General features: G+C 38.8%; 1 protein-coding gene across 2 annotated transcripts in view; it reads right to left on the reverse strand.

Annotated features, from left to right (window-relative positions):
• Positions 1-13,188, reverse strand: part of frmd4ba (FERM domain containing 4Ba) — a 38,794-nt gene that overhangs the window by 15,549 nt on the left and 10,057 nt on the right. Inside the window, exons 1-7 of one of the 2 annotated variants that reach the window (XM_026999667.2) lie at positions 9,930-10,208; positions 6,326-6,391; positions 5,864-5,958; positions 5,323-5,415; positions 4,902-4,986; positions 3,710-3,766; positions 3,244-3,266 (exon numbers count right to left, since the gene is read on the reverse strand). In XM_026999667.2, the coding sequence (XP_026855468.2) occupies positions 3,244-3,266; positions 3,710-3,766; positions 4,902-4,986; positions 5,323-5,415; positions 5,864-5,958; positions 6,326-6,391; positions 9,930-10,091 (581 nt within the window). In that variant the 5' untranslated portion in view covers positions 10,092-10,208. Of the gene's footprint in view, positions 1-3,243; positions 3,267-3,709; positions 3,767-4,901; positions 4,987-5,322; positions 5,416-5,863; positions 5,959-6,325; positions 6,392-9,929; positions 10,209-13,188 lie in introns of those variants that run through there. The other variant, XM_026999668.2, reaches the window with a different exon arrangement.

Below are 13,188 nucleotides of genomic sequence, written 5' to 3' on the forward strand. Positions count from 1 at the left end.
AAATCTCCTGAGGTTAACAGTGCCTTACCCTTAACAAGAAAGCTGCTTCTTCAAGATTCCTTGTACTTGAAACCCTTGCTTACGTTTAAAATAAACCGTGGGCAATGTTTCCTGTGGTCTCCCTTAATCCCACAATGAATAAGTGGGTTGGTGCGAGAGAGAGAGTAAGAACTCTAAATTTGACTTCATACATCTCATTTTATCCCACATAATCTATAGTGATTATAAGAGATAAAACACAAGCCAGCAGCAATCTGGAATTAATGGCAATAGCATGTTATCTCTGTGGAGAGAACATGCTGTATGTCACTGTCAAGAAGGAAGATAGCACTACCTGTGAAACGCTCAGAACACACAGAGCAAAGTACCTTTCAATTATAAAGCAACAAAAGAGGCGTACTGCATGGCAGGGCATGGCACTGCCAAACTAAAACAAAAGCTTTGAGAGGTTTGGCTGGCTCCACTGCGTTGGAGAGGCAGACACAACCCTCCCATTCTCTAAAGGGCCATTCAGACAAGGAAGATCTGGGTTTTTTAACATATTGGCCTAGTTTGGTTTATCAGCCATTGTACAGTGGAGAAATAGTTAAATAAGTCCTTGGATTGCATCATCCTACCTACCCATGGTCATTAAGCACCACAAGAGAATGTTTGATAGCATTGTCAGGACACAAGTATCAAACTTTTTAAAGGCATACCAGGAACACCAAGCTGCATTAAAAGTAACTCCGCTAAAGTTGCTAACCAAAAACAAATGTACCTGAGATCACTTAGTACTCTCACTCATCTCTTCTGCATGGTAGGGGCCTTCACTATCTTAATACAAAGGACTATAATTTCTGGGAGAAATATTTTGAAAAGCACCTATTGGAAAACAATGGCAGCAGCTTGTATTCAAATGGAGTCATGGAACAAAGTTCAACTATCTAGGCTATTCCTAAGCTACTACAAGCGCAGCTGGATACAAGAACTGTTCTTAACAATTCAACAGTGCTCAGTGGCACAAATCTGGCTTGTAGTGTAGAGTGGTTTGATTATGTGGTAATGTACAGTGCATTTCTGCTCTCTGACCACAATGTTGAGTCAGCAATCTGGCATTCATTACAGTGTCTGTACTATCAAATGGCTGACTGCAGGGGGCCAATCACCCGCCCAACTGAAGCAACATGTAGAAGAAGAGTAATGTGTAAGCCATTTCACTGGAGACTTAACCAACCCACGCAGAAGAGAAATTGGAAAGAGAGAGGTCATCTTATTACAATGATGTCCTTCAGCCATACAGTAGGTGGGTTCTGGCAGAAATCAAACAAGAGTCCTCAAACAAAGAGCATTGTTATGTCAGCATCCAACCTGAAGTCTGAGGAAAAGGCTGTAGATGAGAGGTTTACCTCCCAGAACAACTGTCCAACATGATTGGCCTCTGAAGTCAAAATGAACTTTTCCCCAGGAACCCATGAGAACGCAAGAGATCCAACTCAAATAAGAGGTTCCAGACAGTTCTGAATGCAGAAACAACGCTGATATGACATCACCAGCCAGCCCGACGCCCTCTTGTCTGCCATAAACCCATATCTCGACTCCCTTTAAGCTCCGCATCCACTCAAGCTTAAACATGGAGGTGCAAGAGCACAGTGAGGAGGGAGAGTGGCCAGAGACCTCCTCCACTTTTGCTGCCCTAATCTCCTGCCATGTAGGCCTGCTACAGCTCACACTTTTAGATGGAGGGTTTCACATGGAGGAAAGCAAAGCATCTGGGTATAACAGAATCGGGGGGTGGGAGACGGCCACAACAACAGACTTTCTAAGCTCAGAGGCTGTGCAAATGCGTGCTTTTAGATTTGCTCTAACGGTCATGGAGCTACTTGATGGCTCAGTTTTTTGGTATTGCTAAAATAAAGACTGCCAAAAATAAATAAATAAATAAATAAATAAATAAGCTTGCATGATATTTTTCTCTAGGCAAACTCCATTTGTGCATTACACTATGAAAAGTTAAAAAAAAATAAAAAATAAAATAAATAAATAAATAAATAAATAAATCCACTGGCCCCTAAAAGCAGAATGTATTGATGTATGATGAATGCCTTATGACCATAACCATCATTCGCAGTAATCTTTTTTGCCATTTTGGGGAGGACTATTTTCTTCACAATACTGCCATGCATTTCCAACATACAGTTTACCAGAGAGGCAAAGACAGCTGTTGCAAGGCAAACGCTTTTCCTAGAGTAAAATGGTCTTTTTGCAGCTCTGAGCATACATATATCTCTGCTTTCACTCCACATGACACCTAACCGTGCACAAAGCTTTGTGTTCAAATAATGCAACATGAGGCCACTGGAGGGACAGAGGCGAGCAAACGGATTCAGGCTTAACCTCATCCACTTCACAAGCGTAATATTTACAGACTACTGCTGGCCTCAATATGTCATGATGCACTGCTAACACAGAAGTCCAAGCTCTGAATTTATGAGTACAAACAAAATATAAAACACACATTGTATAATGATTTGGGGAAATACAGAAGTACTTTGACAATGTAATAATCCTACCAGCACACCCTATCAAAACATTTCACCACATTATCTTTAAAATTACTGTAACAACCTTTATAAGATTTTTACATGTCTTAATCCATATCTGAAACTTCTAGTTTAGGATCAAACTGTTGTAAAATTAAACCTTAGAGGAGGGAAGTCAATCCAAGGACAGTGGAAGGAGATTCATTTAGTTAGCCTTTGCCACTCAGTGTCAACTATAGAATCCTGGGAAATGATCTACTGGGCTGGCCGAACTATGCAGACAACTAAGTACAAGAACTTTAACTTCAAACCCTAAATCCCATAACACCAATACCAAAGATCCTTCTTCTTTACATGTATCATCATGAAATGTACTTGGAATGCATTTGAATTTTAAAAAATGTAAGGAGATAAGGAACACAGTCTACTTCCAATTTAAAAAGATAAATAAATCCTACAGGAAAACGTTTGGAATATAGTACAAAACTAAATTTATAGTGACAGCCCTGCATAAATAACACCAGTGGCTTTCATCCATTATCAGATAGGTGATGACAGCAAGCTGAAATTTCTCCACCACAGTTATTTATGCATTTAGATATGGTCATGTTTCCACAAATTCACTTTTTGTACACAGTTACTTATTCGCACCCCAACATTAAAATTACTTTCCCCCCTGTAACATGAGTCATAAACAAGAGAATAAATCTCTAGCCTTTACCTTGTGTAGTCCCCTTTTGCCTCCTGAAAGACACAAAAATAAAATACATCATTGTGGTAGGCCACCTTCTGTGCAAAGTACTCCATGTCCAAAATGAACTGCTTGTCTTTACAAATAGACTTGTGCAGACATCCGAATAAGCTTTACACACATGTCGCCCCCACAGTGTAGTTTAAGTAGGATCTCGGTGCGCATAAGCTTGTTTTCGTAACGGTTTGTCAGCTAAACTTTAACGTGATACATACAGTGAACATCTACCCTGCATTTTCTAGTGAACCACGTTTCGTAAACAATGCGTAAGCAATAAATAAACACAATATAAAAGACCCTCGCGTGAGTTCCATTAACAAACTTCAACGTCACGATGCATCAATGCCACTTGCTATTCGGTTTTGATTCAAACAGAGGAGACTAACGTCCTTGCCTAGAGCCTGTCAAACTATGCAAAATTCAAAGACGCACTTACCTGCAGCACGTACGCAGCTAACTTGAAAACATTTTCACTCTCCACTTCAATAGTTCCCTGTAGATAAGAAAAAAACACGAGCAAATTATATTACAAAAACTTACGCGGATGGTAGCTCAAAATAATTTTCTTCCAACAGTGCCCTCACAGGTTCCTTCGCGGGTGAAACCATTACCAAAAAGGGGTGATACTAACGTCGCCTAATAAAACGTATAATGTTCTTTACGATGGCCGTACATTGAAGAGTACTTGATCATCATAACACGACACTGTTTCAGATTAAAGTTCCAAAATATAAACATCCCCACGACAAATATAGTTAGCATTTTTCTACAATACAAAGACATGGTACAGTCTGTGAGCAGGTTCAGCGTTTAAGTTTCGTCAAGTAAATAGTTACAACTTCTCATGAGGGGAAATGCTTGTCTTATTATCAACAATAGAAAGGTTTATTATTATTATTATTATTAAAAATTTTATTTCAGCATTGTTGTGATATGAGAGCATGTAATGTTACGTCTATTTCGGTTTCTAGTTAACATTTATATAAGCTCATAAATTTATATTTTTATTCACCAATTTATTCTCTACTTTGTTATTACGACGAAACACTGCAGGAAAAAAACAAGTAAAATCCGGGCAGACAAGTGACATTTCTGCAGGATTATAGAATCAGTTGAAGTTTCTGAATGCTGACATGAAACAATGAATACCAGGCAGCAGAACAAGAAATCGAATTAAATTTAAAATAACTGGATGTCTTGGAGTAAACCTGAGGAGCCTAATGCTGAGCTACCATAATATCTTCAGTGCAATAACTGAAGAAGCAGCTTCATGCTGTGCCTGTGGCTCATAAAACACCCACTAGATAAAATTCAGGGAGGCGAACAGTTATTCTGGCCTGCCACACTTTTAAGACACTGAAGGGTACTGTAACATTTTTACAAGGTTACGAGTCCATCCTCTCATCGCTCTAAAATGAAATATGACCAAAGCGTTCCAACAATACAAACCGAAATGCATGATAGAAATTGTTAATAAATTAAGATAAATTAATAATACATGTTTTTTACAGTAAAACTGAACAGAGGTATTGTTTAACTTTTTTTTTTTTTTTTTTTAATAGATTACTATAAATAAGGAGAATGTTTATGTGTTTAACACAATAATGGAATACATTTGGAGCACTCACATTGTAGACAGAAGATTTTGCATTCCGGTAAAACAGTTCCACTGTTGCTGTGTCTTTCAAATAAATTATACTCTCAATGTAAAACCTGTCAGAGAAGATAAGGCAGCTCAGTACAAGGAGGCAGTTTGATCAGATTAAATGACATAGAATTAAGAAATATGCTGTACTTCCAGTTGAAATAAATACCCATAATATATACATGTATTACTACAACAGAGACCATTGGATTTGTCTATAATGTTTTTCCAGTTTTCTAAATAAACCACAAATTATGTACTGTATAAACTATAAATTCTTTATGTGCTACTGAACAAAACAGCTCTCACCATTTACTGTATGTTGACATAATAGCGCCCTCTTTGGGACATGCCTGCACTGTGCGATATGCATAATGTCGTTTTATATACAAGTCTACACTCACCTGACTTGGAATTTGAGCTGGAGAGGGCCAGTCTTTTTGGAGAAATCATGCTCCAGTACTCTCCGTGTCAGCTGTAGCCAGTTTGTCTGACCACTAACAGGAAAAAAAAAAAAGATTATTCACTTTATATTGTATAGAAACCATTATACTGGATATCATCTGTAATAATGACTTTGAACTTGAGTAGGCATTCAGCTTTAACAAAGCTTAATTATCTTCACTGACATTCATTCATCATAGTGGTTAAACAATGTCATTAAACTTTAATGTCATATCACTTGTCATGATATTATTTTCCCTGTGTCTTATCTCTAGGTGTTGTCTTATATTCCAAATAAAATTATGATTAGTGAAAGAGTTGAAGAACACAATAAATGTAATGACCAAGTTATCTGGGCTTTAAGTATATTATTTAGTTTAGTAGAGACCTTATAACAGCTCATTATACATGTTAGACAACAGCATGTGTAGGTCTGCAAGAAATTGTTAATTACTGGAAATTGGCTACACAATGTTTGCTTGATAAAATGAACAAACTTACTTCTCATCAGTGAAAGAAATGCCAAAATACTCTTTTTCCTTCAGGATAAAATGAGATGAGACCAGGTCCAAGAGATCTCGAGATAAAAGCTTTGGCTTCAGAAAGAGAAGTAAAGCTGTCACTACCGGTCTATAAAAATCATGTTTTCACAGAACAATAGAAGTACAATCCAGGCAGTAGCTACAGTGAAGTAAAGAGGCAGAGGCAGCAGAAAGTGCAGTGTAGTGTACAAGGTTTCCAGAGAACAGACCGAGGTCCTCAGATGTGTAAGCAAAGGGCTTCTCCTTTGCACTTTGCTTGCACAACGAATGAAATGTCCTGTTTCACTGGAAGCCTTGTGTGCCATACTGCAATTTTTCCTACCTCTACATCTTCAACTAAAGTACACTGCATAAACACACACACACACACACACACACACACACACACACACGCACGCACACACACAATTATAAGCCTCACCTGGACCAAGAGCTCCAGCTCTCTGTCGTCCAGCAGAAGCACCCGGCACTGCCGACCTTCCATCATCTGAGAGAGTGAACCAAACATGCACTGATCTCAATGCGGTGTAAAGGAGACAGCAGTTTAGCAAATAGTTGTTTGAAAGGGAGGATGGCGCTGAATGTTGTTATACTCTGCTATGAACTTTGGATGTAAACCAGGAACACTGAGTGGATGCTGTGGCTATACAGGTTCTGTAAAATGCATTTGGCGCTAATCTAATAACATGGGGGTTATTTGGGTTGCTTGAACCTCGTTCATCTGAAGATGATCAATTGGATTGTGTTTGTATGAACATGTGCATCTCAGGTGAGTCTCAGGTGAATGCCTTTAATAAAATCATCTTCAATAATATGCTGAATGGAGTAGATATGATTGGTGAACAATTATGCTGAAAATGTTGGATACCTTCATTTTTTACTGTACTATGAGTCATACAGAGTACTAATTTTGCATTACTACTCTCTAATCTCTCTGATCATATCTGTGTGATTAAAGTGTGAGTCATATGAAAGTGTGAGCCAAATTGGTGGGGGAGAGTCTATGGCAACATTAACAGTCATATGTGGCCCACTTCAGAAAAAAGGGTGTGGAGTTACATAGTGATGTACACTTGAGTTTGTGGAGACACACTGTTCTTTCCACAAGAACAACACAACAGTGCTTTAACTATCTCTTATGTCATTGTTTTGCACCCATCAAGATCCAAACTCAGGTCAGTTTAGCCAGATACAGATTATCAATCTGTCTAATCCCATTTCATTTTGCAGAATCTACATGTTAGTGTTTCTTAATTAATTGGCATTGACCCACCTCTTTTCAACAGATGCAAATTAAATTTAAGATCATAACATATCTTTAATTAACCAGAAAAAGGAATTCCTGTCCTTACACTGTAAGGATGTTATCTTATCTTAGTTACCACAAATATTTGGGAATAGACATTTTAATTTGCTATGGAAGGAAATGTAATCAATACATTTTCTAAAACATTTAAACCATTTACAATATATTTACATATGCGAAATAAACTCTGACATGAGCTTCTTTAAAAACACACAGTATTAAGCTTAATTACAAAAGCTCCATTGTCCAAGCAAGGATTAGTAACTGCTTCATGCAAAAGGGCATGAAAACACACAGCACACTCAAAACACAATTGCATGTATAGTTTTTACTCTTTTAGAGCTACTCAAATCAGATGTAGCTACTACTGACTTGTTTCATGTGAACACTCTTTGAATACACATCTTTTGCAAAATTGCTACTTGACACTTTTTGTTACAGGTTATGAGAAATTATCCATTAATATCATTCAGATTAACAAACCATAGAGGTCTTGTTAGACAAGGAAAGACAAGTTTATTTGTGCATTTTCATGCACACTGGAAATTTAAAAAAAAACTTCACATAGACAATAAAGCTTATTACATGCAAAGGTCTATCACTTTGGGGAGGCTTTTGAAAAAATTGAAATGTTACAAAAATTGATTAAAATAAAGCTAAATATAGTTTATTTAAGCAGAAAATTAAGGTTAATTTAAATAAATAAAATGTATAAATGTATTGAGATAAAGAGATAAAAAGTGAATCAAAATAATGTGGAGAAACCTTACCAAAAACCAAAAGACAATGTCCACAAGATATTTTTGTTGTATGGTAGTATCAACATTACCTAAGCTTAGTGCGGCTGTAGAAAGCACCCAAACCTTGTTGCACCCCCCAACCCCCCTGCCCTGACACACACACACACACACACACACACACACACACACACACACACACACACACACATACATACACACACATACACACACACACACACATACACACACACACAGTGTGCTCCACAACACTCTTAACCTTCAGTAATGTATCTGTTAGCCCATTATGAATTCACATGTATTCATTCTGTTGTCTGACAGTCTATGAGGCAATGGCTCTGCCTGGTTCAGAGTGGTCTTGGCATCACCACTGACCACTGTGTCACATTGACTGAGGAGAGAAGCTCATTCAGACCAAGGCATAATCAGAGCAAATGACTATGATTCAATAGAATGTCCATGGTAGTTCTGTCTTTGAAATGACTGCAATTTTAAAACTTTAAAACTGCTTTTTTTTTTTTGGGGGGGGGGGGGGGGGGGGGGGTGTTTGAGAACAGCAGTGTAGAAGGTTTCCAATTGAAAAACTGATTTGAAATGGTCAGAACAAATCTCAGGGTTAGGAACTTCAAATGAAGTCCCTTCACAAGTGGACAAGTCCCTGAACCTCTCTGTAGCCAACCACTTACCAATACATCATAAAAACCTTAAATATTCTACTAATTTTATTTATTTATTACTAATATTTTCCCATTTTGCAGTGATGCCTCTTCAGTGACCTGAAAATCCTCAAATTCTTGTGATACTAAAAATGTGATTTTTCCTCCAGCCCAATACTAAATACACACAAAGACTCCATTGGAAGTGTCAGGAAATGGAAAAAAAACAGACTCGTAATGAGTCAGACCTGCCAGCAACAAAAACTACTATAAAGGTTTAATGCCAACAACAACATCTGGAGAGATATGAATATCAGAGAAATGGCAAAACAGTGAAAACAAGACACTATCTTATTGTACAATAAAACGTTCATAAAAATGCAGAAACAATGCAACAAAACGATGCTTCTCAGGGCAACAAAATGATGGATATGTTTTGGTCTAGTAACAGACATTAGTTTCATCTTCTGGCCCAAAATTACAAGTTTAAACAGCTGTCCACAGTACTGACAATGATTTCCATATGGTCCATGGAAATCTCATCAAAACACATCTTTTGGGTTAGAGAGGAACTGGAGAGTGTGTGCAATCCACACTTGGACTCACTTAGCAAACACAGACCAAAAACAAGTTTTGAGCTTTGGGAAAGATTCACCAGGCTGCTCTTAATTCTGTCATAAAATTTCTTCTAAAGTGATCCTCTAATCTGTGTAATTTGCAGAACTGTCATATATTCTTTAAACCATGAAAATGACATTCTGCTTGCCTTCACCAAACCCCATTCAAACAATGCTGTTCATGCTTGTTCTCCAAATGAAAAGCTAAAAAAACAGCCATTGTCATGATATTATTTGATGCTAAATCAGTTTCCCTTTCCAGTGGAAATGCCACAGCTTTGAGAGAAAAAGAGCTCCAGGCAGAGCATCCTCCATGATGCTGGATACAGACACAACAAGTCTAGTTTAGTGCGGAACATTCCCTCGACACTCTGGATACAAAGCAGATCACGTTGTCATCATCAGCTTGGAGTTCTCTCGTCAAAGCCAGAGAAACTCATAGTCACCCTCACAACATAAAGAGCACACTAGAGTTTTTGTGTCAGACCCATAGGCCTGACTGAGGACATTCTGTAATATACTGACATTTATCTAATATTTATTTTAGAAACCAAATTCAGGTCTTGCAATAAAAGCAGAATGGCTAATCCATGTGATGCTTAACTTTCTAATCACTACGTTACCTTTTAAACACAGCTGCTCCTCTTGAAAGAAATCATAATTAAATACTTTGTTAAGTCCGCCATACCTGATAGACATCACCTATATGACACCATGTCTGGAGAAACTTCCTACAGGGCAAGAAGCCATCGTTATAGCATCTCCTCAGCACCTGTTCAGCCACTGTCCACACTAACTGACTCCCAGAAGCTAGAAGGTCTTCTACATCACATAGGAAGCCCAGGGCCATGTCTGTCCTTAGGGGATGTTGAGGAGTGATCCTGCCGTAGGGGCTGATGAAGACTGACTGTATCCCAGAGGAGGCTTGGTATTGAAGCGTCACTGACTGGGCGCAAGGCTTTCTTGTGGGCTTGAGTCTAAGGCTTACTCCCTTGGAGGAGAATAGGAGGGCAGTACCCAGAGTTACCCGGCATAGTCAATCCTCCCATCGTGCCTGCACTACCCACTTCTCACACACACACACACACACACACACACACACACACACACACACACACAAAAGTATATACACCCACAAGTAGACACAATGACTGCTCCAGTCTTTCCACTGCTCCCACATAAACAAGCACTGTGGTTTGCGATTCTATTCTTTTCATGCTTTTCACAGTCCTCCGTCCCATAAAAAGGGCATTTTTGTGTCTGCAGTGACCAGCATACAATATTGCAGGTTTAGGACTCTGATAGATACAATGTATACCTCAAATTTTACTTCTTGTCACATCTAATGATTGGATACATTGTTTCATACAGTAGGGCTATTTTAAAACTTTCATGCTGAGAAAGCCAGGGAATAAAAGCTTTAATTGTGTGTGTGTTTGTGTGCATGTGTGTGCGCGTGCATGTGCGCATGGTGTGTTATTTTCACTATGCATCCAGTATAATCCAAAGTGAAACCTTTTAAAAATAGAGAGTTTCATTTCAACCAGCTATGGCATTAGCCTTGCTCTGAGACAGTATGACTCTGACTGGGATTTCTTTTATTTTCCCTCTGCGTGTGTCCTGGAAAAGAGGTATCGGCCTCATATTACGACAAAAGAATGACACACACACACACACACACACACACACACACACACACACACACACACACACACACACACATATATACGCACACAAACACACACAGCTGTCACATACAGCAGTGGTCCATCTGAAAACCATTTCCTTTCACTTGTTTGTGAGGTTGCTGTCTCCCAGGACACACAGAACTTGCTACAAATAAACAAACAAAAAACTCCCAAACAAACAGACAGATAGCATAAACTGACTGAGCAGCTCTTTATTTGATTAAAATGTTTGGGTCTGATACCACCAACTCAAAGAACTGATCCAATGGGTAACAGAAAGAGTGGTTTAGAACTTCAGAGATGATACACAGATGTTACTGGGCTTTTTACTTTAACATGTTATTGCCTAATATGCTAGCTAATTTTTGTATTTTAATTTGGTTAAAAATTTACAAAAAATTAAAAAATTACCCCCCCCCATACCCATTTACGAAATGACAGTCACTGATGAATTCTGAGATCATTTTAGTTCAGTACCTCTGATCACTGTGATCAGGGTTCAAGCTCAACCCATGATCCCGCCACAGGATATTTAGGAATGTGGGAGAAGCTTATTCAATAAAGTCTCTTCTCTCTCTCTCTCTCTCTCTCTCTCTCTCTCTCTCTCTCTCTCTCTCTCACCCTCCCTCTCTCTCTCAATCTCTATCTCTCTCACACACTCTGTCTCTCAGTCTCACACACACACACTCTCACACCACACACACACCACACACACACACACACACACACACACACACACACTCTCTCTCTCACACTCTCACACACAAACAAACATCCCACTATGATATTTGCAGCTGTCCTGAACACATCACTTGCATTCAAAAGGAATTCATGTCAAGTGCCTTCTAACTATGACTGACAAAGATTTGACTCTTTGTAGAAACAGGCAGCTGGGGTTTAGCGTGCCGTTGATGCCATTCATGACTGATTTGAGGGTTGGGATCTTTAAGGCAAAGGTTGAAGTGCCTTTGGGAATACAGAGAGCTCATAACTACATTAGAAGGCACAGTTGTTCTAGTGCTGCATCCTCGTGGTCTGCAGATTCACACTTGCTAGGCGGGACTGGAATTTAGAATTCTGGGAACGATAGCACATGAGTTGGCACTCATTAGGGCGTAGAATTCTGGCAATTGCAACTCATTCCAGAAGTAAAATTTCAGGAATCAAATCTGATTTACAGATTCATCAGAATTCCATTAGCCACACCACCTGAGACAAAGTTAAGACAAAAGTACATGCCACTCGCACTGTACACTACAGTCAAACTCCATCCTTTGTATTCAAGTTGGTAGAAGCCCAAGTGCCATTCTTCTGGAATTCTGGTTCATGTCCCAGATGTGCTACTTGGTGACCCTTCCATTCTTTCAGAATCTAACAGAAAGGTTATCATGCATGTGTGTAAAATGAAACATAACAGAGTGAGGGAAAACCTTCATAGTTTAACTGTATATTTTAAACCTGTGCTGTTGTTTTAACCTCTGGTTGGCACCCAGCCAAACCAACAATCACTCATCCACCAATCACACACCGACCACTTCCCAGGATCCAATTATCCATTTATTAGTCCATTCCCTGATCCCATGACTCATTTGCTTATTCCTATTTATTTCCACAGGTCCCTATCCCAGACTCTTCCCTTTAACATGAATACAGATTAAAGCTACACTGCATCAATCTATGGCTCCTGCAGTTTTCTACAGACTTCCTTGTTTTTCAAGACACTCTGCAAGTTTTTTTTAAAACTGTGTGCTCCTTCACTCATGCCTCACTCTCCGACTAACTCTCCTGTGATGTCACACATTCTATGTGGTACAGGCCAACAAGACTCCGAGTTAATCCATTTTACAGACAGACTAACTTACCTTCCCCATAAAAACAGACCAACAACTTCCCTCACTCCCTAGATACTAAAAAAAGGGCAGACAAAAACCCAAGCCAGATAAAAATGACTGCCACACCCTACTCCCTTTGAGATTAAAAAAGAAACATAAACACATAAAAGATATAATGCGTACTAACATTTTACAGACACATACAAAAAAAAACAAAAAACCCAAAACAAATCAAGCAATCCAGAAGGGTGCAAGGCACTGTCAAAGTCAAGAAACAAGCAGACAAAGTTTGTCACCAGTAAATCTAGCCAAATAATACCATGCAAGCATGAACCCCTTCATGACAAAATACACAAAAGTAAACCTGATTTAAATTTCCATCACCTGGCAGAGGCTGCTATCTAGAACAAGTTAACAGATTATGCAA

This window comes from Electrophorus electricus, chromosome 3, assembly GCF_013358815.1.
Source record: "Electrophorus electricus isolate fEleEle1 chromosome 3, fEleEle1.pri, whole genome shotgun sequence".
NCBI lineage: Eukaryota > Metazoa > Chordata > Actinopteri > Gymnotiformes > Gymnotidae > Electrophorus > Electrophorus electricus.